The sequence below is a fragment of the Raphanus sativus genome, chromosome 1, assembly GCF_000801105.2.
Source record: "Raphanus sativus cultivar WK10039 chromosome 1, ASM80110v3, whole genome shotgun sequence".
NCBI lineage: Eukaryota > Viridiplantae > Streptophyta > Magnoliopsida > Brassicales > Brassicaceae > Raphanus > Raphanus sativus.
In genome coordinates, this window is record NC_079511.1 from 336,521 (window position 1) to 360,924 (window position 24,404).

General features: G+C 37.2%; 5 protein-coding genes across 6 annotated transcripts; 2 read left to right on the plus strand and 3 right to left on the minus strand.

The window, feature by feature from the left end:
* Positions 1–923: 923 nt before the first annotated feature.
* Positions 924–4,027, minus strand: LOC130494609 (uncharacterized protein At3g43530-like). The gene is made up of 5 exons (XM_057010981.1): positions 3,312–4,027; positions 2,101–2,898; positions 1,866–2,027; positions 1,282–1,774; positions 924–1,189 (listed from the first exon to the last, which is right to left on the minus strand). The coding sequence occupies exons 1-5, from the start codon at positions 3,924–3,926 to the stop codon at positions 924–926; spliced, it is 2,334 nt and encodes a 777-aa protein (XP_056866961.1). The 5' UTR covers positions 3,927–4,027.
* Positions 4,028–6,540: 2,513 nt separating this feature from the next.
* Positions 6,541–8,640, minus strand: LOC108858435 (protein SOSEKI 1). The gene is made up of 6 exons (XM_018632362.2): positions 8,300–8,640; positions 8,152–8,221; positions 7,954–8,069; positions 7,421–7,889; positions 7,021–7,125; positions 6,541–6,943 (listed from the first exon to the last, which is right to left on the minus strand). The coding sequence occupies exons 1-6, from the start codon at positions 8,436–8,438 to the stop codon at positions 6,748–6,750; spliced, it is 1,095 nt and encodes a 364-aa protein (XP_018487864.1). The 5' UTR covers positions 8,439–8,640; the 3' UTR covers positions 6,541–6,747.
* Positions 8,641–12,243: 3,603 nt separating this feature from the next.
* Positions 12,244–15,566, minus strand: LOC108806928 (cation/H(+) antiporter 23, chloroplastic). The gene is made up of 4 exons (XM_018579145.2): positions 15,234–15,566; positions 14,683–15,139; positions 14,007–14,548; positions 12,244–13,745 (listed from the first exon to the last, which is right to left on the minus strand). Exons 1-4 carry the CDS (start codon positions 15,483–15,485, stop codon positions 12,402–12,404), a joined length of 2,595 nt encoding a protein of 864 aa, XP_018434647.1. The 5' UTR covers positions 15,486–15,566; the 3' UTR covers positions 12,244–12,401.
* Positions 15,567–18,087: 2,521 nt separating this feature from the next.
* Positions 18,088–21,954, plus strand: LOC130512731 (uncharacterized). Its single transcript, XM_057011002.1, has 3 exons — positions 18,088–18,253; positions 18,356–20,154; positions 20,248–21,954. Exons 1-3 carry the CDS (start codon positions 18,088–18,090, stop codon positions 21,952–21,954), a joined length of 3,672 nt encoding a protein of 1,223 aa, XP_056866982.1.
* LOC130494268 (pentatricopeptide repeat-containing protein At1g05600-like) lies at positions 20,299–24,040 on the plus strand. 2 transcript variants are annotated; one of them, XM_057002520.1, is made up of 3 exons: positions 20,299–22,099; positions 22,204–22,304; positions 22,398–24,040. In XM_057002520.1, exon 3 carries the CDS (start codon positions 22,443–22,445, stop codon positions 23,955–23,957), a length of 1,515 nt encoding a protein of 504 aa, XP_056858500.1. In that variant the 5' UTR covers positions 20,299–22,099; positions 22,204–22,304; positions 22,398–22,442; the 3' UTR covers positions 23,958–24,040. The 2 variants fall into 2 exon arrangements, with proteins under 2 accessions (XP_056858500.1, XP_018434678.1); XM_018579176.2 differs by lacking the exon at positions 22,204–22,304 and having other exon boundaries at positions 21,970–22,099.
* The last annotated feature ends 364 nt before the right edge of the window (positions 24,041–24,404 follow it).

Sequence of the window (24,404 nt, forward strand, 5' to 3'; positions counted from 1 at the left end):
GACAAGTATTTTAACTATTGTGATGATTTCATTGTATTCGGGCAAAGACATATAAACATAAAGAAGTGGTACAACTAAGGTAATTATATTTTTTATATGGTACAACTAATATTTTCTGATTTCACTGCCAAAATACAACTATGCACAAACTTGTACAACTAATAAACTAGTACAACTATGTACAAACTTGTACAACTAATAAACTAGTACAACTATGTATAACTAAAACATTTGAAATGTGCATATTGTTTTAGTGTAACACGTTTTAAATTTGCAATCAAGTTGTAAAACTGCAATGTTATTACGTAGTTGTACTAGTCGTACCACTTTTAAACAAAATCACTTAGTTATACCTGTTTTATTAGTTATTCCATAATACATGTTTTACCTGTTTTAACATAACACAAAAGAAACAGAAACAGAAACATAAGTCATATCTTTTAATACAACAAAAGCATAAGTCATATGTTTTAACACAACAGAAACATAAGTCATAAGTCAGACATAAGTTTTAGTTGGAACATAACATCAAAAGAAACATGTCAGACATAAGCTATTCCAAATAGCTATTAATTTGCCTGGTACGGAGACTTGAGCTGACGAGAAGGTTTATGGGTCCTCTTCGGCCTTGTCTCCTTCTCATCACCATCTTTTTCTTTATCACTAGCTACCTTCTCTGCAGAAGCTTTCTTTGCAGCAGCCTTCTCATGAACTTCTTTCTCGAATTTCTCCGCAGCTTCTGCCATCACTTCAAGTGTAGATGGCGAGTCTTCCGCATAATCATCTACAAGATAAAACAACAAATTTTAAATTCCATAAAAAGATTACATCTACAACAGATTCTTACCTTCCATCATCTTGTCAGCCTCTATGTCGCCACCCTTCTCAGCTTCCTTACCCTCCTTGTCAGCCTCTGTCCCGCCCTACTTCTGAGTCTCTGTCTCGTCTTTCTTCTCAGCCTCTATCTCGCCCTCATTCTCACCATCCTTTTCAGCTTCTGTCTTGTCCTCCTTCTCAGCCTCTGTCTCCTCACCATCTTTCTCAGCCTGTTCATCACCATCTTTCTCAGCCTCTTTATCACCATCTTTCTCGGCCATTACCTCACCATCCTTGTCTCTGCCCTCCTTCTCACCATCTTTCTCGGCCACTACCTCACCATCCTTCTCATACTCATAATCGCCAATATTATCTACGACATAATAAACCCAAAGCAAATTCAACATCAAAACAAACCCAATGCAAATTCAATATCAAAACTAAAGCAATTATAAAACCAATTACCTCTTCTTGCGCCTCTTGAAGCCTCACCGGTTTCATATTCACCAAATTGGAATGACCAATTTTCTCTTTGAATCTTGTCTTGTTCCAACTCCTTTACTCTTGCTGCCAGAAGACGAATTGTTTCGTCCCTCAATGCAAATCCGTCGTCCATTCTCTTGTTCAATCTCAACTCCAACTCTTTTACACTCTCAGGACCGGGCTCTCCCCCTACCTCGGGTTCCTCACAAACCCTTTCTTCCGCATGTCCTTCTAAGATACGATGAGGCTCAGACTGTTGTTGTCTGGTCCACCGGGTCCTCACATCCATCTCGAACAGATCCTCCCAAAATATTTTTCCCTCAGGTTCTACAAGGATCCGGTTCCAACCGTCAACGGCTATGTCTTGCTTATCCGAATCATCTATCAGCTCCACGTCTTCCAGAGTCCCTTCATCCATGATTTCGTACAAGAGGTCTACTTCATTTCCTTGTGGTACAAGGATACTTGAAATCACCTGAAATATGGTCAACAACAAATCACATTTAAAACTAAATATGAACTTGAAAAAATATCATAAACAATGCTTAAAAATTAAAATCTTTTACATTTGTGTTTCCAAGCGCTTGATAAATATCCTCTAATGGAAACCCTGTTGTCCCAGTCCTCTTGTACTTCCATTTGCACATTCTTGGGCAATCTGGGAGACAGTTTGGATCAGGATCTCTGAAACGTTCCCTAAGGACAGGGATACATTCAAAAGCCAATATCTGCACATCATTTCACACAATCATATTAGTTATATAATAACAAATATGCTTATGATAAATATAATCCATGTACCTCCAAAGGGTTAATAAACCCAGGAAATGTCCACTGCATATTATCTTCGAGCTCTTTCATAGCAAAATGATCCCGGAAGTGAAAAATCTCCTTCATGCAATCATCAAATGTGTAACGGCCCCATGGAAACTTAATGCAAAAATCCAGATCATCTACTGCCTGGAGAATGAAAGGCTCAATGAAGTACCCATTTCTTGACCTTCCTCTTATTACTCTGGTCAAAAAGTAAAGAACCGCCATCTTCAAACGCTCATCACTACCCTCCTCAGCCTTCATCTTCAGAAGCTTCTCTAAGACATCCGTTTCTGTCACTCTCAGACCCTGTTTCTTCCCCTTCTTCTTTGTAGTCTCCTTCTGCAAGTGCTTAAAATGCTTTGTCGCAAACTTCATCCTCCCTTTGCTCGCAAACTTCATCTTCTCTATGCTCGGATAGTTTTCAGGGTATGTTCCACAGTGTAAACCAGAGAGGAGTGCATGTTCTCTGATTGAGTATCTAATTGGAACACCGTTTACTCCAAACCAAGCTTGTCGATCCTTTTTCGTATGCATACAACGAAGTAGCAACATCCACAGTCCCTGAACCTTTCTATATTGGCAACAATCCATGTGAAATAAATGCTTGAACTGAGGGTGATTCTTAAACCAACTCTTCTCTGACTCCTCAAATTTATCAATTTTCTCGAGAAAATCGTGTTGGCTGCACCTTGAGGAGAGCTTACAAACCGTCCCATACTTACTCGGCTGAAAGAAAAAACCAACAGGTCTCATTGGTTCTACGGCCATACTCTCCTCTCCAACCTGAAAACAAAAATTAAAACACAAAATACACTGAATAAATAACTGAGTTATACAACACAAAATCACTTAGTTGTACCAGTTACACTAATTAAACTAAAAAAAAATATTACTGGTTGTACCAGTAAGCCTAGTTATTAGGAAAACAACACCATCTAGTTAAACCAGTTATACATAATAAACTAAATGAGTTGCACAAGTAATACTTCTCTAGTTGTACCTGTCAGACTACGTATAAGATGTGTAGTTGTACCAGTAAGACAATTTATACTAGTTGCACTCATTATGTTTATTACATATTATTTTCAGTTGCACCATATTCACTCTTTTAGTTTCATTCATTTATTTGACTAGTTACAACATATTATTACTAGTTGAACTACTCAATCAAAACCATTTTAAATTGAATTGTGTACCATTCTTTGCGCTTCATTGTCAATGGCAGCCTCGGGTGGGGGTGAGTCTCTGTTGTTCGATCTAAGCTCCTCATCGTTGTCGTTTACATGACGTGAAGGGCTCTTTCTGGAAGTGTCTGAAACTGGAGGTTGTAGTGGATTATCCGCCTCAGTAGGTGCCTGAATAGGTGATTTCTGTGGCTGACTCGGAAGCGCTTGGCTTGGTGTACCATCTATATCGACCTGAGAAGGCAATTCTGCTGATGGTGTCGGGGAATTCTCGCCGTGATGTTCCGGTGGAGAAGCGGTGTTCCGAGCCCTCTTCGTTGGACTCGGTGAGGATCCAACGTCGGCACTACTGTCTCGCTTCCTCTTCTCTGCGGTTTCACTCCTCTTCTTCTTCTCCACTTCACTACTCTTCTTCTTCGCCACTCTCTTCCTCTTCATGGCCTCTCTTCTTTTTTTCACCGCTGCTTTTCTTTTTTCTATGGTGGAATCCTTCTTCTTTGCCTCCGCCATAGCTTTTTTCTTCGACTCCGTCGCAGATTTTTTTTTCTTCGCCGGCGACTCGTCCGTCACCTTCTCCGGCACTCCTTCTTTCTCTTTCATCTCGGCGAGTCTTGTTTTTGGTGACATTGTTGAATGAAACACACTGTTGGATTATTGATGCTTGAATCTGGGTGTTTTGAAATGAAATCAAGTTGAGAAATTGAGGAATAGAATCGTGGGTTGGTTATAGGTGTTTCAGTGCTTTGAAATCGAAGAAAATAGGAGAGATTGGGAATTTAGGGTTAGCAAGTCGGGTCGGGTCGGGTTAGTGGGTTTAAGTGGTTGGGTTATGTAAATAAGTTTAAGTTCTTAGGTTTTATGGTCTTTTTGTCTTATTTTCGAATTATTTTTAATTCATTTTTAAATAAAAATACAAGTGGTCCATATCAGATTTTTTTGGCACCTTCTGGTCCATATCAGCATTTGATTCACAATTCTTAAATGATATATGTGAAAGATCTTAAAAATATTTGAATATCCTGCTCTGCGACGATTAAGATGCAAAACTATCTCAAGCCTAACAGCGATGAAGATTCGAGGGGTTACTGGATTTTTTTATGGTTTTTCAGTCATATTAGTCTGTATTAAATGGAGGAAAGAGCCGCATGTTACAGCGACGAAGATCGGAGGGGTTTTGTGGATATCAAAGAATATGAAATTCTTAGCTCGAAGGTTTCAGGTCTTACTTATCTTCGATGAGATGAGGTAAAGGTTTTGGTAGAATTTTCATTGTATAGATGAGATTGTATGTCGTTTCAAATGAAATAAGGTTTGTATACGGTTGTATACTCTGTTCTGATTTTTCTTTAGAAGAGGCAGTTTCTGCTCCTTTGTTTTTCACTTTTATAATTCAGTGGAACATGCTTTCAATGGGTTCGTCAGGTGATAATCCGGGAAGCAAATTTTAGGCTTTTTTTCATTGATCTGAAGATAGATATTGGCAGAGAAAAATTGTGAATCTTCAGAGAGAAGATGAAAGAAGTAATATATTTTGACTTTGTGTACAACAGAAAAAAAAAAAAACAAATAATTAGTTATGTTGAAAACAGTACGTGTACATTGATATTTCCCAGATTCTTTTGTGGTCTTTCTCCATTAATATCATAATAAAGCATATTTTTTTGTAATGTATTATGGCCAATATTAATAACCAAACTATGTTTACTTTTTCTGTTTCGAGGTTATGTAATCCCAAAATGTAAATTAGCCTTGGACACTTTATTGGAACTAAGAAATGGAATCGAACCAAAAAAAAAGATTCGGTTAGGATTTAGATCTTATCAATTATATTAGTGAATCTTCTATCCCTAGAATCATAAAATGGAATCAAATCGAATTATAAAATGCAATCGAATCGGAGTAGAACCAAAAACTAAATGAATATTAGAATATCTATAATATAATTTATATTTTATGAATATTAAGTATATTTAGTTTTAAAATCATAAAGTAAGTTTAGAATTATATTTACAAGTAAATACCCAAAAAAACAAATTACTAAATAAGTTTATCCAAAATATTTAAAATTATTTAAATTATCCAAATTTTTATCAGAAAACTTCAAAAAAAACCTGATATTTAATCTAATTTTTTTTACTTTTTAACCCAAATTAACCAAAAACCGGAACCAAACCGGAACTGAATGGAATCCGTTATTACTTTGGATAAAGTTGGTTCCTAACTTTGTTACACGAACGGAACCAAAAACCAAAATAACTAAAACGAAACTGAACCAAAATTTTAAATATCTTAGCAGATCCTAAACTTATGGAAACGAAAAACCAAAATATAAAAAAGCTGAACCGAAACCGAACCGAGAATTAAAGGCCCAATATTAATGTAAATGTTGATTATTAATTTTTGAATATATTTGTACGTGATTTACGTTTTGAGATGAAACTTATTAATATATTGATGCTACAATTTTATCCTACAATAAAACATGTGAGTTAATTTTTTTAAACTCATATAACTAACAGTATATTTAAACATAGATCGAAAATATTTTTTTCTATGGATCCATAACCAACACAACATACATCCAATACAAAAATAATAATTAGACCAACAACACAATATACAGTATCAGAAATTTAACTAAAGAAGTGTGTAGCTAAAAAAATTAACTAAAGAAGTGCAAGTGCAAACATTAAATTGTTGTATTTGACATAATATATTTATACGCCTCAGAAACCTAAAATTTGAATTTTATAAAATCCTAATACTAATAGTTTAATTTCATAATACCACAAGTATACTTAAAACTCTAATATTTTACACTTTAATGTTTACTATACTAATTAGAATGAATAAAAACATAATAAATGTAAGATACAATCTCAAAGTTTATAAATGAACTTTAAACCGTTGAATAAGACACAAATATATCAAAACTCAATAAAATTTGAATCTATAACAAAAACATACACAATTATGTTTATGTAAATCATTAAAAGTGAAAAATGTATATTACGAAGAATAAACACCCGCGCGGGCGCGCGGGTCAAAAGCTAGTTTTGTATTATTTAGTCAGAGCATTCTCAGCCTAATGTGTCAATATAACTCATCACATGCATGCACTGACGCACACGATGGCATGAACATACGTGCGTGCATACGTAAGATATAACCGTATTCCGTATACATAAAGGTTTTAAAACGTGAACAATTGATTTTTTTTTCTTTGCGTTATAGTATCAAATAATGAGTCATCAAGACATAAATGTTCAAATTGTGATCAATTAGCTACTAAAACCTTCAGTTAGATTACCAAACCCACTTTATGACCCTATTCTAATCTAACATGTGCGCTTCACCAAACAGAAATTCACTGAACTAGCGAAAAGTTTATCCGTCTACGCCCATTCACATATTACCGCTAGATAATCAATCATATAGTTAAACATCATCAGTCTTTGAGAGTAGTTCTCACTACACGTTGATGTCCTGATGGATTTCCCGGAATGTTTCTGCAGCGTTGCTGCCTCGGTTTAATGTTATTATTTCCCGTCATCAAATCATCCTTCGACAATGAACTCTTCATCCTTAGACACAACTTCATGTGTGAATGCATCTTCTCGGGTTTAAATGACTTCCCACAATGCCTATATTAACCATCCATTTTAATCAGAGTATCCTTATAAAAAAATATCATTAAGTGATGAAACATAGCTAGGCTTACGAGCATAGTGGAGCCATAGAAGGCTTGCTTGAAGCCACTTTTGGTTTACAAAATTCAATCGTGTCCTTCATCTTTATGGCATTCCATGCCCCTTCAAAGCTTTTTCTATAACCAAAAAAAAACACGTTACCAGTTTGACACAAATTATTGATATAATATAAAATATAGTATTCTAAATTAGATACTTAAAAAAATATTATATAATTTTCTTGAGAGTGCCAATGATATGAGAAGCAGTCAGCAAAAAGTAATGATTTCTAGTTGATATATACACAGAGATTAGTCCCAATCATATAAGGTTTTAACAGCCAAAAAGTAACGAATTTAAAGAATTAAAGAATCAAAAAGAATAATTAATTACTGATTAAAAAATACGAGTAGTTAGTACTTTGGAGCGTACCGAGCATTGTGCTGTTGGTATTGGAATCTGCGTTCATCTTCCCAAGCCGCACCAAAACCCCTAGACGCAGACTTATTCAAAGGCACCAAAACGGCATCGTTTGCGTCAAAACCACCGCACTTTATCAAGTTCCTTATCACTTGCGAGACACGCGCGCTCGAATGGCTCTTACTCTTGATAAAACTCGAAGACGTCGTTGTCGACGATACACTGGGTCGACCCGACCCTGTATCGTTACTCGACCCATCTCTATCGCCAGATAATTTTTTCAGACCTGGTTTCTTAAGAAGGATCGTTTCTTCTTCGTTTGTGGTGGATTCATCGGTGAGCGTCGACGTTGTCGCCGTCGATCTCTGAGAGCGGAAGACTGGAGACTCTCTGTGGATCATCTCCGACGTTAGTTTTGGATTCAGTAGGTTTTCTTTAGCGTCGATTTCACCGTTTCTTGCATTCCAAGCTTTCTTTTCCTCTGCTTTAAAAAAACCCTAAATTAACCTAAACTCATGGAATATAGTGATAATTACATGACATACCCTTTGGAGTGCTTAGAAGAATCTCAGATCCTTTGAGAACGTATTCATTATCGGAGATGGGAGTAATAAGATCGTCATCCAATAAATCTTGCCATACATATCCATTCTTATACCTCCTGTGACATCCCAAGATCAATATTCAAACCACTGATACATAATATAAATCGGTAAAATCAATAATTTACTTAATATTTTTACCGTTTACACGACCAACAGTATTGGTCTGGCATCGCATTCCCTCGTACACCCGCTAACCATCGCTTCACATCTGCGTTTCTAACACAATTTTAGACATTGAGACTGATGGAGATAATAGAGATACAGAGAAGAAAGATCAATCACTAACCTCGAAGGAAGACACCATTACGGGAGATATGATGAACAGACAAGAGATGAGGTTGGTCAACTTGACCAGAACGGCTGCTAAGGAAATAGACTAATTTCACTCTTCTCACTTCTCCTGCTTCACCGATACTACTTTCCATCTCTCTCTTTTTTTGTCTTAGATTTTATTCCTTGTTGGGTCTTTTGCAAAAGAACTTGTATAAGCCAAAGGTACTTAGATTTTAAACGATGTGAAAAACTTCAGAGGGTTTCAATTATCTGCTTTTCAGACAACAAAGTGACAAGAGATCGGGCTAAAAGCATGTAACAAGGGCTTCTTTTTCTTCTTTTGTTAACTTTAGACCCTTTTGAATTGTACAGAGCAAAGTTTAGTTTATTCCCTAAATTTTGAATGTATGATAAAATATTTAGGTGGAGACAAAAAATTTTTTTTTGAACAACGGTGGAGACAAAAATAAGGCATGTTTGTGGAGACAAACGCAAACATATGCATAGATAGAGGTGAAAAAAGTCTTTGCGGACTAACGAAAAACTGCATATGTATCGTTCGAATCCAAAAATCAAACATAGGGTTTCGAGATCACTCACCTTCTGTTTTGCTTCCTTGGTAAAATATATTTTGTGGAAGTTCTCTCTCTTTTCTTTTTTGCTAAAATGTCTATGTTCTCTCTCTTGAACCCTTTTAATGTTACCTTAAGGCATAAAAATCTGGAAATGCAGAAAATATCTTTAAGAAATAAAAGGTTTTGGTAAGAAGAGATCTTGTAGGAGAGATTGATGGATTATGGTTAAAGACTTATAGTGGTCTTAGTCTTTGTAAATCTAAAGATAGAAAGAAGAGAAAGTCTTTTTAGCAGATTTATCGTGATTTAGCAACTTAACATATGCATACCTACCACCTTTGGGAAATTTATTTTGTATACATATACGCAGAATATTTGTGTATTATACTAGATTTTCTTAAATAGCCAACTTTTAGTTTTTACCATAAACACAACCCAGAAGACAAAAGGCATAAACAAATGGGACAAATCCCGAATTTTTGAACTGTAGTCTAAAAAAAATTGAGAATGTTGAGTCGCCTAGGGATAAGTAATATGAGATGCTAAAATATATTTTTTGTTTAGAAAAAAAAAATGAAGGTGTACACAATCTAATAGTATTCATACTTTTCTGGTTTTCTTTTAACTGTACTTTTATGGTATTCTGTTCAGTTTTAGACTTTGAACTGAGCTAGTCGTTCAGAAAAAATGTTGATATTTCTCATAATAATTTTTGTATTCTTTCTATAAGTTCTACCATGAGGAAGATCATATATAATATACCTTAATAAATCATCAAAAAAATCACCAATATACATATTTCCAAAAACAAATTTATAGAAAATAAATAACTTTTTCTCATAAGACCAGCTAGTTTTAATTTTAAAGAATAACTGATGCATTATATATTATTGATATATTTTGTTGTTACTATTTTGTGTTGTTTGTCTAACTATACTATTTTATGTTGTTGAAGTGAACAGAATTATATCAGAAGTAAGAATATGATATACAGAAAAAATAAAAGTAATATTTTTAAAAAATAAAAAAAAATCATTTTATAGTGAAAATTTTTGAATTCTCCAAAAAATATTTTGTTTTTGAGATTTTAAATTGAGTTACTTTTTCAGAAATTTTGTTATTTTCATTATATTGGTATTCTTGAGCATCCGCATTTGTTATAGGTTCAGTTTAATATGCAAAGTACTATTCAATAATACTGTAGTTACTAGATTTTGACCCGCGCTTTGGAAGCGCGGAATATTTTACGATGAAAAATTTCACTAATAACTTAACAAATATTTTGGTAATTTTTAAAGAGTGTATATTTAAAATATTTTTTGCATTTAAATTAGTGTTTTTAAATTCAACCCGATTGTGATTATACCGGTTAATCCGGAGATCTGACAATTCAATTTAGGTTTTAAAATATTCATATTAAAAAAATCACTAAAACCCGAGACTAACCGATTGAACTGATGGATGACCGATATGTAATCTAATTGGATTTAAATTGTAATAGTTTCATATTTTGTAGTTTTATAATCCAAATTTTAAAGTTCATTATTTTGCAATTTATGAAATTATAACGTTTCTACAAAATTTTAAAAAGAAAATGATAGATATAAAATAACTAAGATTAATTATTGTATTGTTTGGAAACATTGATAGTAGTATAAAATATATTGTTTGGAAACATTGATAGTAGTATAAAGAAATAAGTATATTGTTTGGAAACATGGATAGTAGTATAAAGAAAAGAATATTAGTGATTTAATGTAGGTTTAACTATAAAGTATAAATGTGTATCTAATTTAAAAACTTACAAAATAAATGTTAGGTCCAACACAATGTTTCTGTTTTAATAAGATAGATTGTATACATGATAAGTATTCTTTAAAGGTTCAATTTAGTGTTTATTAGTTAACATGTATATTATGGGTCTCTCATAAATTATTTTGGGGTTTTCATAGAAAAAAACTCTCTCCCTCTTTTTTCTCTTTTTTCCTTTATTTTTCTTATTTTTACTTTTATGTTTGATTTTTTTTTTGTAACTGGTTGATTTTTATTTTAGAGAACACAAACAACATACATTATCACTGTTGATGCTTTCTACATTCTGCTATGAAAAATATCATATATACATATATATGTATATATCTTTCCAAAAAAAAATCGTAAGGCTAGCTAGTTTGTAAATGATAATTAATACCATTATATATAATTTTGTTATTAATATTATCGTGTTGTTTAATTGATAACACAATTATATATATCTGAAGTACGAATATGATATAGAGGAATGAATATTAATATATTTTTTCAAGATAATTAAATGAATTGTAAAAATTTCCAATTCTCCTAAAGACACTTTATTTTTAAAGACTTTGAATTGAACTAATCTTTCAAAAAATATTGTTATTTTTAATTATAATTTATGATATTTCGAGCATCCACATTTGTTAGAGAAATTTCAATGCAAAAATTCTCATATGGGTTCTTGGAATAAAAACAGCAATACCGAAAATATGAGATATGAGATCTCAACAGAAACGGTAATTACTTCAAGAACTTTTTCCAAACACATGTCAACATATAGCTAGTTATTCCTTTTTAAAATGAAGAAAATTAATTACTAAATAAGTATATATTATTTTTAAAATTAGAAAAAAATTTTGAGTTGCTCTTAGAGATTTAATTGAGAGTGATTGAGTTGATCTTAGAGACTTAATTGAATCAGTAAAATTATTATTTTCAAAATTGGAAATAATAGACATTGTACATATGATAGCTGTTTTTTAAAGAATATTTTTATTAGTCAACATGCATGTGTGTTGGGTCTTTTAGAGCATCTCCATCAATGATACTATATGAATCCCTCTTTTTCATTATTTTAACATTTTTTTTGTTTGATTTTTTTATTAAAATAATAATTATTATTATTATTCTGATCAATCGCGAACCGCCACATGTCATGGGCCCGCGCTACAGTGACGATCCGGGTAGACAAGTTTAAATATGTGTAATATTTTAATTTTTTTTTTTCGAAAACCGTGTGAAACTCCTCTTTGAGCTTTCAATGGAGATGCTCTTATAAATTATCTTGGGTTTCTCAAATAAAAATTTATCTCTTTTTTTTTTCTTTTTTGCTTTATTTTCTTATTTTTATTTTAGATGTTTATTTTTGAGAACACAATCAGCATGCACAACCAATATGGATGTTTTCTACATTCTGCCATGAGATTCCTACAAGGCTACAACTGGCTACTGTTTGTAAATGATAAATAATACCATTTTATATATTATCTTGTTATTACTATTATTGTGTTGTTTAAGTTTAAGTGATAATACAATTATATCGAGGTAAATATATGATATAACGGAATGAACAAAAATATTGTTTTCGCGAAAATTAAATTAATCGTTGTTTCACAATGAGAACATTCGAATTCTCCAAACTGAATACAATTACATTTTAAAATCATTCACATTCATGCATTCTGGCTAATTAAATAAAAAAAAAACAGAGTTTCGAAGAGCATATATGTATAATACAACTTATTACCTGTGAATTCCATAGTGGTGCTCCTCTTCTTCATCATCCCCATCATCTTCGTACATAGACTTCATAAATGGCTCAGCATCATGAGTCGTCTTTGGCGCACTTCCAATAGCTTCTTGATTGTAACCGACACCTCCAGCGATCGCTCCAACAGCAGTTGTTGCGGTTGCTGCTGCTGCGGCTTGTCTGTTAACGGCAGAGAATTGTTGAATGACTAAAACCGAAGCATGCATTGTGAAATTAGACGAAGCTAATGTGTCTCCTATTGTCCCTAGCTCAGGACTACTGCTCCAGTCGTTTAAACCGGCGGTCACCGGAGAATCTGAGTTGTACCCTCTTCCGACAACGTAAAGATCATACGAGTTATTGTCTTCCATTTCTCTGATCGTAGATATCGTGTCTTGACCATCATTAACCACTTTTTCGATGTATTTCACGGAAGAATCGTTCGTAGTCTTGAAGTTGAACTCATAGATGCACTCGTCGTCCACTTGTTTCTCCCTCTCGTACTCGGCCGCAACTTTCCCGGCCGAGACTAGAGCTTCGCGTCCCGGGACGAATCTTACTACGGTGAGATTGATCTGGTGTTGGCCGACCATCCTCCATGCGTACGATAACGCCTCCCGGTCGTCTGGACCTCCCACGAAGAGCATTGCCACTCCTCTTTTCGGGACTTCGCCATGTAACGACTCGGACCGGACCATGGCCATGCCACGGTCGACTAAAATCCCGACCGAGCAAGGCGCATGGTTCAAAACGTTTTGGTTAATGTCGGCGTGAGACGAGTTTCCTTCTCCCATCCGACCGTCTGGCGTCAAATGTTTGTGGTAAGGCAATATAATGAAACAAACTCGCTTGTCCTCGGCTAAAGCGCATATGTCTTCGTGCATCGTCGTGTAAGGAGAAACTGCGGTGATGGTCTGAACCGTCATAGCGTCGTTGTTCACTTCCATAGCTTCGAAGCTCTCAGCTATCTGGTCGGACTCTGCTCTGACTCTGTCCGAGAAGTTAGCTTTAGGCTTGTTTTCGTCGTTCATGATTAGCAATGAGGCAGTGGTTCGACCGGTGAGCTCCACGAGGTGAATGGCGAAGACATTGAGAGGTGATTGTTTGGTGGGGTTCGAGACTTGTAAGAGGTTGGTAACACCAGAGACGTTAGGGAGAATATGGACGCAAGCTAAGACGCGAAACTCTGTTTCTCCTTTGATCTTTTGGACCGTTCGGTGCTTGTAATGAACCAGTTTTTTCTTGGGCTTGTATGCAACTGCGAGAAGTGGCTCCACCACTAGTGACATTACTAGAAGTGCGATTGTCATATGAGTGTACATTGGACTATCCAGTGCCTAACAATTGTAACAAAAAAATTAGACTATGTTTCAAAGTAAAATATAGTCTACTATATTGCATGATAAATACTTTTATTTGGACAATATTGCACGATGAATACTAAACGATTAAATAGAACTAAAGTAAAATATAGTCTACTATATATGCACGATAAATACTACTAAACAATTAAATAGAATTATATACTAATTCTCTATCATTCATATCTTATTTGTAGACTCAATTAGTAGCATATGGTTGATGCTTTTGATTAATACCTTGGTATCACGACCAGCATTAAGGACGACAAGTGATAAGGTTCCCTTGGTATTCATAAGAGCTCCGATAGCAAAAGCGTCACGAGTAGGCATTTGCATGAATAAAGAGACGACAACAGTGGTCACGATCTTTACTAAGAAGGAAGAGGTAATGACTAAAACCATCATGAACTTGTCGGTGAACTTGAGCATGTAGCTAATATCAGCTCGTAACCCACAAATGATATAGAAGAGAGGCATGAGTATTCCGGAGAGGAAGTCATGAAGCTTCTCCTCAATCATGTTACGTATGATGTGGTCGTGCGGGATGGAGAGACCGAACAGGAAGGCCCCCGTTATGGAGTGGACCCCACATGCGTCCGTGATCAGCCCACATAGGACCACGCCTCCTAAAATGAACCAAACGTGGGTGTCTCCAACTTGACCTGCCTTTACGGTTTTGGCGAAAATCCATGTAATTCCGGGACGGATCACGTAGATGCAAAGAAGGACGAATATGAAAGTGGTGAGAATCACCCACGGCATCATTTGGTTCCATGTCCCTTTTAAAAAAAAAACAATCATAATTTTTGCATTACGTACAACCCAAGTTTTCGTTATATAACTACTTTATAATATAAATTAGATTATTTCTTGGATTTATTTTACATCCGATTTAAGAGAGAAAATAATCTACCTGCTTTGGTAAAAGAAGCGAACGCGAAAACAAGGAGAACCCAAGTGCACAAATCAGTGATAATGGCTGCACACATAGCCGTACGTCCCATGTCGGACCGCAACAGCTTGAGATCCGCAAGGACCCTAGCGAGGTCAGGGAAGTTGGTACAGGCCATCGCAAGGGACCAAAAGACACAACCAGAGATGATCTTGTCTGGGTGGCCATTTCCAGGAAGGCTGTAAAGGAAGACACCAACGGGCAAGGCAATGAAAAGTCCAGCAAAGGCAATGATTACCGGTTTGACCTCAGTGATTCGCACCATCCTCAAATCCATCCCAAGACCAAGGAGGAAAATGTTGTAGACAAGAGCCAAGTTTGCGAATGTCTCAAGAACCATTGTGAATCTGTAGGGGAATATATGCTCGACTATAAAATCTGTGCTCCCAAGCACACTTGGGCTAAACAGTAACCCACACTGCAAAACAAATATAAATCACAGAACACAAATTAAATTAGAAGATCAAGAAAACACCAAACAAAAAAAAATAAAAATTATGTAGCATACGCACGAGGATCTGAGCTACAAAAGGAGGAAGATAAAGTGGTCTGGTTAGATAGTAGATGACGCGGTAGCTAAGGTTGGCTACAAAAAGCTGCGTGATAAAGAAAGGCAAGGAAGAGGCGAGCGTGCTTCCGCTCTCCCATCCCTTTTGTTCTCTCTTCTCAAAGAGCAGAGATTGATCATAACACACAATTTTTCCAAAACGTGATACGTCAATCTCATAGACAGGCTTCGTCGTATTAGGGAGTCCTGAAGTCATCTTGTCTCACCGATGGCTTGTCGGAATCCCCTAAAGACGACGCTACTCTCCGTCTGAAACCCAACGTAATTTTTTTCTCTAAAAAACCCAACTTTTAGTTTATATATAAATATATATATGTGTTAACTGCATGAACAGCTAAAATAACAACCTCATTTTCTACGTTCTTTCTTTCAAACGTGATGGCTAATTATAGCTGATGCCATTAGTTGTTATTGTGGAGATGATTGACCACTCGTTTTAAAATGGTTTTTTTTCCTTCTGAATTTGGACTTTTATCAAAATTATTTAAAAGGTTTAATCGGTTGGTTGTAACAAACACTTGATTCAACAAATTATTTTCTTAAGTTCTAATTGTGTAAACACACTTGCAGTTATCTGGTAACGAATCATCTTTATTTAGTTTAATATGTTGAGTAAATTACCATATGAATCTATGAGTGAAAAAAAGTTTTAGATTACATTCATTTTCTGTTATGCAAATTCTTTGCTTAAACTTGTGGGTAACAAAACAATGAAAATTTCTGATATTTCACAATTGAACTAATAAATCTGGAAACAAATTAAATTACAAAAAGTTTGTTAAATAAAATAAACGCTAACAACATTTAATGAAAACACGGGCCCAATATATATAATCGTAATAAACAAGAGTTATAGAAAAAAAATTTCAAAATTTTTTTCAAATTTTTTTTCTTAATTAAAATTAGCAGAAATATAACCTTTATTTTGCTTTCGCCACTAATCATGTCACATTGTCACATGCTTGAGAGAGAAAGAGTCAAAAGAGAAAGACATTTATGGAAGAGTTGTAGATGTAAATGTCACACATTGAAGTTTAAGGGGTTTTAACGAATAATAAAAAGTTATGGGGTTAAAGTTGAAACCTACGTTATTTACCCACTGCAACCAAAAAATGTGTCCAAAAAATTGTCAAATACTTAAAAAAATATTTGTTTAGGACTTTTGTTTTATTGGTTTAGTTATCATTTTTGGTCGTTAAACAAGTAACGAAAAACAGCTATGTAGAGAGAGAAAAAGCTCTCTGGCCTCTTCCCGAGGTCCCTCTCCGATCTGCTTTGTGAGATTCAAATTTTGAATCTTACGTTCCTATTCCGACAGCTTGAAAATATCTCCGGCTGTAAACCTCGTCCGTGAAAGCCGTCGCCTTCCATTTTCACTCTCTCCATTGTCTCAATCTAGATCTGTCGAGGCTTTTTCAAGTTTAAGCTTTTCCTGCAAAAATTAAGTCCAAGCTCTTAACAAGGACGGTGGTCTTCGCCGGAACTCCGCCGCTCTGCTCTGCATCAATTGGTTCTACTGTCAAAACAAGCAACGTTTATAAGTCGTGGGTGACTAAAACGTTTTGCTTCCTTCCATCTGAACAAAGATTATCAAACCTCTAAGATCTCTTTGTAGCTCCAAATTTTCGTTAATGAGTAACCATGCGAATCTTATTTCAAAGAAGAAGAATAATAATGATAAGAGCCTCACGAGCAAGATGAAAAAGATGATGACTGGACTTTTCAGATTTTGGATTCTAAAAAGCTGATTGGGAAGTTTAAAAATATTATTTCCTGGCTCAAGATTTTTTGTCAAGTGCTGGAAGCTCTCTATTTTTACCAGGAATCTCGTTTGAACTCTACTGATTTGTGCATAATTCGGTGGTGACTGTTTTCCGGTGGTGATCATAAATCAGTTGGATACTTTAAAGAGCCACGATAAAAGCGACGGGTGCAGCAACGAAGCTTGCAATTCTTTGCATTTCGGTGACAAAGATCATACGCGTGGTGTCCTCTTCAAAAAGCAGTCTGATCTGGCTCATCACATTAGTTTTTTAACCGATGTTGATGTGTTCAGTATACATTTCTCTCTAGTCCTTGTGAGCAAGGAGTACACGTCGGCTTCTCTTCGCCAATCATCACATCTCCTCTTGTTCCCGTCGGTTCTCTTCGCAACCGTCAAAGTCAACTAGTTCTCCATTGTGGCTTGTTTTTTTAGATCTGTCCTCTTCGACCTGAAGTTAACAATCCGTCTGCAAGTAGCCAAGTGCTAAATTTATCTCTGTTTACCGGAAAATATTTGCTTTTAGAATTAAAAGTGTGGGTGCTTAATTCTAAAGCACCACCTTGTCAGCTCACTTGGCCTGTGTTTCTCTGGAAAACTTCCAAAGAGTTCTTCATACACGTTCTATAATTTCAGATCACATATCCACTTTCAGAGTAGTTTGTTTTGGTTTATCACATTAGAGTTTTCTGGTGTTGATAGATCAAATATACAACTACTTCTACTATAAAAAAAAAAAAAGAATCATTACTTGAAGTAAGCCACCGAAGATCCCCAAATGAACGTTGTTGCGTGGAACTGCCAGGGCGTAGGTGCTGAATTTACAAAGGAGCACCTCGCGGAACTTTATCATTGCTTTTTGCCTAGATTTCTTTTTCTCTCGGAAACAAAAAATTATCGGAGTGTTTTGCAAGATGTGCAAGTTTCTTATGGATTTGATCATGTTTTTACGGTTGACCCGGTTGGTCGGAGTGGAGGTTTAGCTCTTTTTTATATGAATGACCCATCTGTTACTATTTTATATGCGGATAAAAATATGATTGACATCGAGACACGACTTGAAGGAAATCCAATTTATATGACCTTCGTGTATGGTAACCCTGTAGTAAGATACCGCGACCAGGTTTGGGAACGGTTGTCTCGCATGGGTACTACACGGTCTGGTGCTTGGTTTATGATTGGAGATTTCAACGAAATTACAGGTAATCATGAAAAGAGGGGAGGAAGACGTCGCTTAGAAAGTTCTTTCCTCCCTTTCCGTACTATGTTAGATAACTGTGGAATGCTGGATTTTCCTTATAAAGGGAATTCATTTTCATGGGTGGGCAAGCGACGATCCGGGAAAGTAAAATGCAAACTCGATAGAGCAGTGGCGAACGAAGAATGGCATGCTTTATTTTCTCACTCAGTTGTAGAATTCCTACAATTATGGGGTTCGGATCACAGGCCAGTCCTTGCTCGAATTCAAACTAGGATCCGAAAATCTACAAAAAATTTCCGGTTTGACAAGAGATGGATTGGAAGACCAGGTTTCAAGGATGCAGTTACTTCGGGGTGGGGATCTTTTGAAGAAATTCCAACCAGGAATTTTCATCAAAAAATTACCTCATGCCGTAAGAAGATTTGCCACTGGAAAAAGCAAAATCCTACAAATTCTGCTATACTAATAAAAGAATTGAAGGCTAAAATTGACTTAGCACAAGACGAGGATTCCACCACGTCAGAGGAACTAGAGGCCCTGCAAAGACAGTTATCCATGGCCTTTAAAGAAGAAAATACCTACTGGGAACAAAAAAGCAGGAATCAATGGCATAAACATGGTGACAGAAATACAAAGTTTCATCACTCTACTACCAAACAAAGGAGAGCCCAAAACCGGGTCATTAGTATCAAAGATAAAAATGGAAAGCTGGTGGAGAGCGAAATCGAAGTTGAGAACGTAGCTGTTCAATACTTTCGAGATCTTTTCTCCACCTCTCTGCCAACACAGATTGATACTTCTCTTCGGTTTATTTCCGAAAAGGTGTCTAGTGATGACAACAGATTTCTATTAGAAGAACCCTCGGAAAAAGAAATTAAAAAGGCTCTCTTTGACATCAATCCGGATAAAGCACCAGGACCCGATGGCATGACTAGCAAACTCTTTCAGAAGTTTTGGCGAGAGATGCGGCAAGACATTATCCGTCTTGTCCGGGATTTCTTTGCCACAGGGAGTTTTGACCCTTTGATAAATCAGACAAACATTTGCCTCATCCCAAAAAAAAAGAAACCTCGCGACATGACAGAATTCCGACCTATCAGCCTTTGCAATGTCAGCTATAAAATTATTTCCAAGCTTCTTTGCAAGAGACTCAAGAGGGTTACCCCGAATCTGATTTCGGAGACACAATCAGCCTTTGTGGCAAAGCGTTTGATCACTGATAATATTCTGATAGCACAAGAAAACTTCCACGCCTTACGAACGAACCAAAGGTGCCGTGAAGATTTTATGGCAATAAAAACAGACATGAGCAAAGCTTATGATCGAGTGGAATGGAGCTTCCTTGCCTCTTTAATGATAAAGATGGGCTTTGATGAAAGATTGGTTGATCTCATTATGTGTTGTGTCACATCGGTCTCATATCAAGTCTTAATCAACGGCCAACCGAAAGGAAGGATTCTACCTAGGAGAGGTCTAAGACAAGGAGACCCTCTCTCCCCGTTCTTGTTTATCATGTGTACGGAAGCCTTGATCTCACTTTTGAATGGAGCGGAAGCGGAAAATAAATTAACGGGACTGCGTGTTTCCCATGCAAGCCCAAGGATATCTCACCTTCTATTTGCGGATGACAGTCTCTTCTTTTGCAAGGCAGAGACGAGCCAATGCAAAGAGATTATAGACAATCTTGAAATTTATGGGAATGCATCAGGACAACGACTGAATGTGGCGAAATCTTCGATGTTTTTTGGGAACCGAGTGGAGCCCTCTCGGAAGCAAGAAATAAAAAATGTTCTAGGCTTCTCGACCGAAGGGGGTATGGGGATGTACCTTGGCTTACCAGAACATATCGGAGGTTCGAAGATGAAGGTTTTCTCCTTTGTACAAGACCGGTTCAATGGACGGGTTAATAATTGGTCATCGAGACTCCTTTCTAAAGGGGGAAAAGAAGTGCAGATAAAAGCAGTGGCACAAGCTGTCCCGACTTACGTAATGTAGTGTTACTTGCTTCCACAAGGCATTACCGACAAACTGAAGAGTACTACGTCAAATTTCTGGTGGAGCTCCAATCAGAACAGCAGAGGACTACATTGGATTGCATGGGACGAGATCTGTACCCCCAAAGATTCGGGGGGACTAGGTTTTCGCGATTTCCATGACTTCAACTTAGCGCTTCTTGCGAAACAATTATGGAGACTGATCCACTACCCAAATTCGTTGATAGCAAGGGTTTTAAAAGGGAGATACTACAGACATACCTCCCCACTTGATGAGCACCAGACTTACTCACCATCTTATGGATGGCGTAGTATCATGGCTGCAAGACCCCTTCTCACTTTGGGCCTACGAAGGACGATCGGCACGGGTGGTGACACCAGGGCTTGGACTGATCCTTGGGTCCCAGATATAGTTGCACGAGCACCTAGACCTGCTGATCATATTGTTTACAGACTGCCCCAGCTTCCTGTTCATGCCTTTATTAGGAATGATACCAAGGAGTGGAATGCACAGCTTTTAAAGGAATTTTTCCACCAAGATGACATACCTCTGATACTTGGTTTGAAACTTTCACACTCGGATACCCCCGATGGGTATATATGGAATCATACGAAATCCGGTGTTTATTCTGTTAAAACCGGATATGATCTTTTGAGTTCAGAAAAACTAAACCTTACACGAGGAGGAGCTACAGAACCGAGTCTAACGGGCTTTCAGAGCCATGTATGGAAGATTAAGGCTCCAAATAAAATCAAGCATTTCTTGTGGCAAGCGATCTCCGGCTGTGTGGCTACGGCGGAAAGACTCACTTATAGACACCTGGGCACCGATAGGAGTTGTCCTAGATGTGCTGGCCCAGTGGAGTCAATTAATCATCTTCTTTTTGAGTGCCCTCCCGCCCTTCAAGTTTGGGCTTTGTCGGACTATCCGTCCCTTCCGGGTTACTTCCCGAGTACATCTATCTACCAAAACTTAAACTTCCTTTTTTGGAAGCGAAAAGAGGTGGCTCCGTCGAGACCACAAGTCGATACCTTCCCATGGATCTGCTGGTACATTTGGAAGGCCAGAAACGATAAGGTTTTTAATGGAAAGGATGTCTCTCCTGTGGATACCCTTCGGTATGCTATTGTAGAGGCAGACTGTTGGAAGAAAGCCAACGAGGAGAAAGATGAGGACGACGACTATGCTGATCCGATATCCCCGGATACTGAGACGGTGCCTCCTTGGATACCCCGAATCCCTGTCTGCCAAATTGATGCCTCATGGATCAACAATGGCAGGGTCAGTGGCTTAGGATGGTGTTTTAAGGATGGAATGGACAGAGAACATTTTGGGTTACGTGCTTGTCATAGGAGTCTTTCGGCTCTCCATGCGGAGATGGAAGGATTACTATGGGCGGCCACCTGCCTGCGAGACATGAGGATGAGATCCGTACGGTTTGAAACGGATTGTAGGGACCTCGTGGAGATGATGGCCAACCCGACGGACTGGCCAGCCTTCGCGACTAACATAGAGGAATTCCAAAGACTCCAGGGAGACTTTGAGGATGTGAGTATCTCTCATATTCCGAGAAGTCGGAACGAGCGAGCGGATGCTCTAGCCAAGAGTGCACGGTCCAGAGGATACCTCTTTTCCCACATAGATCAGACCCAGACAGATGGAGATACTCCTAGGAGGATCGGCTCGTCTGCTCTCCAATTGATCTAGGCCTAGTTGGGTTGATGACAAAAAAAAAAAAAAAAAAAATTGTCAAATACTTCTGATACCGATATTTCCTCTCCCAAAATCCGTTCTTCTCTCACGAGACAGACAGAACTCGAGTTACTGTAAGAAGGAGGCCGAAAGTCTCCAGGTATGTCTTGTCTATCTGTCGATTCCTAAAGTCTCAAACTTTTGACTTGTATTCATTCATCTCCCACTTTCAATCGTTACAATACTCTCTATTGGCTAATTCAGTTGGAAGAAGGCGAAAAGCTTATCAATCTCAATTTGATTGATCTAGGGTTTTCAGAATCAGATGAAATGCTCTGATTCCTAAAGTCTCAAACTTTTGACTTGTATTCATTCATCTCCCACTTTCAATCGTTACTTACCGTTCGGAGTGAATACTCTGTTCCTTGAGTGACAAAAAAAATCAAATCTTTATGCAGAAAGTTATGAGTTGCTGAAGAAAAGTTTCGAGCTTTACCATCATCATGAGCGTTAGATGGCCAAGAGTGTTGACGCCAACGCTCCTTTCTCAAATCCTAAAGAAGCAGAAGAGTCCCGTAACAGCGCTCCGTCTCTTCGACCAAGCCAAAGAGAGGTTCCCGAGCTACAACGGCCACAACGGCTCCGTGTACGCCACCATGATCAACATCCTCGGCAAGTCCAATCGTATACCGGAGATGACACACGTCATAGAGAAGATGAAGGAAGACTCTTGCGAGTGTAAAGACGCGGTTTTCGCATCGGTTATCAGAACCTTCTCCAGAGCTGGGAGGCTGGAGGAAGCCGTCGCTCTCTTCAAGAGCCTGAACGAGTTCAACTGCGTGGACTGGACACTTTCTTTCGACACCCTCTTGCAGGAGATGGTTAGAGAGTCTGAGTATGAAGCCGCTTGTGAGATATTCAGAAAGTATTGTTATGGATGGGAGGTGAGTTCTAGGATAAGGTCTTTGAATCTGCTTATGAAGGTTCTCTGCAAGGTCAACCGCTCTGACCTGGCGTCTCATGTTTTTCAAGAGATGAACTACCAGGGGTGTTATCCGGACAGAGACAGCTACAGGATTCTGATGAGAGGGTTTTGTCTCGAAGGGAAGCTTCACGAAGCGACGCATCTGTTGTATTCCATGTTCTGGAGGATCTCTCAGAAAGGCTCAGGCGAGGACGTTGTGGTTTATAGGATGTTGTTGGATGCGTTGTGCGATGCCGGGGAGGTTGATGAGGCTGTTGAGATTCTCGGTAAGATCTTGAGGAAAGGACTAAAGGCTCCTAAAAGATGTTACCATCGTATTGAAGCTGGCCATTGGGAAGGTATCAGTGAAAGTAGAGAACGTGTGAAACGTTTGTTAACCGAGACTTTGATCAGAGGCGCTATCCCCAGTCTGGAGAGCTATACCGCCATGGCTACCGATCTTTTCGAGGAAGGTAAGCTTGTTGAAGGTGAAGAAGTGGTTATTGCGATGCGGAGGAAAGGCTTTGAGCCAACTCCTTTTATCTATAGCGCCAAGGTGAAAGCACTGTGCAAAGCAAGGAAGGTTGAAGAAGCGGTTTCTGTTATCAACAAGGAGATGGTGGAAGGTCGTTGCCTTCCAACGGTTGATGTGTATAACGTTCTTATAAAAGGCTTATGCAACGAAAAGAAATCAGTAGAGGCTGTTGGATATCTGAAAGAAATGTCTAGGCATGTTTCTTGCGTAGCTAATGAAGAAACGTATCAAAGTCTAGTGGATGGTTTGTGTGGGGATGGTAGATTTGTGGAAGCGAGTCAGGTCATGGAAGAGATGTTGATTAAATCATTCTTCCCTGGTGTTGAAACTTACAGTGTGTTGATCAATGGTCTTTGTGCTATGAACCGGCGGTATGAAGCTGTGATGTGGTTGGAAGAAATGGTTAGTCAGGATATGGTGCCTGAATCTTCTGTGTGGAATGCTTTAGCTGAGTCTGTCTGCTCTGGTGACGTTGATGTTAATGAGATACTTGACCATCTAGTTAGTAGCAAATGTTAAATCATACTTCCTCAATTTATATTAAGTGTTATTGTACTGGAAAATTTACGTTACAAAATAAAGATATTAAGATTTCAGTGTAATTTATGTCATCATTTTTTGTTGCTTGTTCTTAATTTTTTTTAAAATAGAATTTAATAATTAAAATAAAAGTAAAACTAGACATTTAACTTCTTTTTTATCACCAAAAATTTATATTCGTTTCTGAATAAATATCATTTTGACATTTTTCACATAAATTAAAAAATTGACAGAAATATATGTAAGTTGTAATTAATTACATCTTTCTGACTAAAAGTATTCGGGATTAATAAAACTATTTATGAAATCAGTGCAGTTTACAATTAATTTTCAATTGAAACTAAATATAATTTTCATTAGAATTATAAAATGTTAAAATGACATTTATTAGGAAACAAATGAAATATTAACTATTGACGACGGATT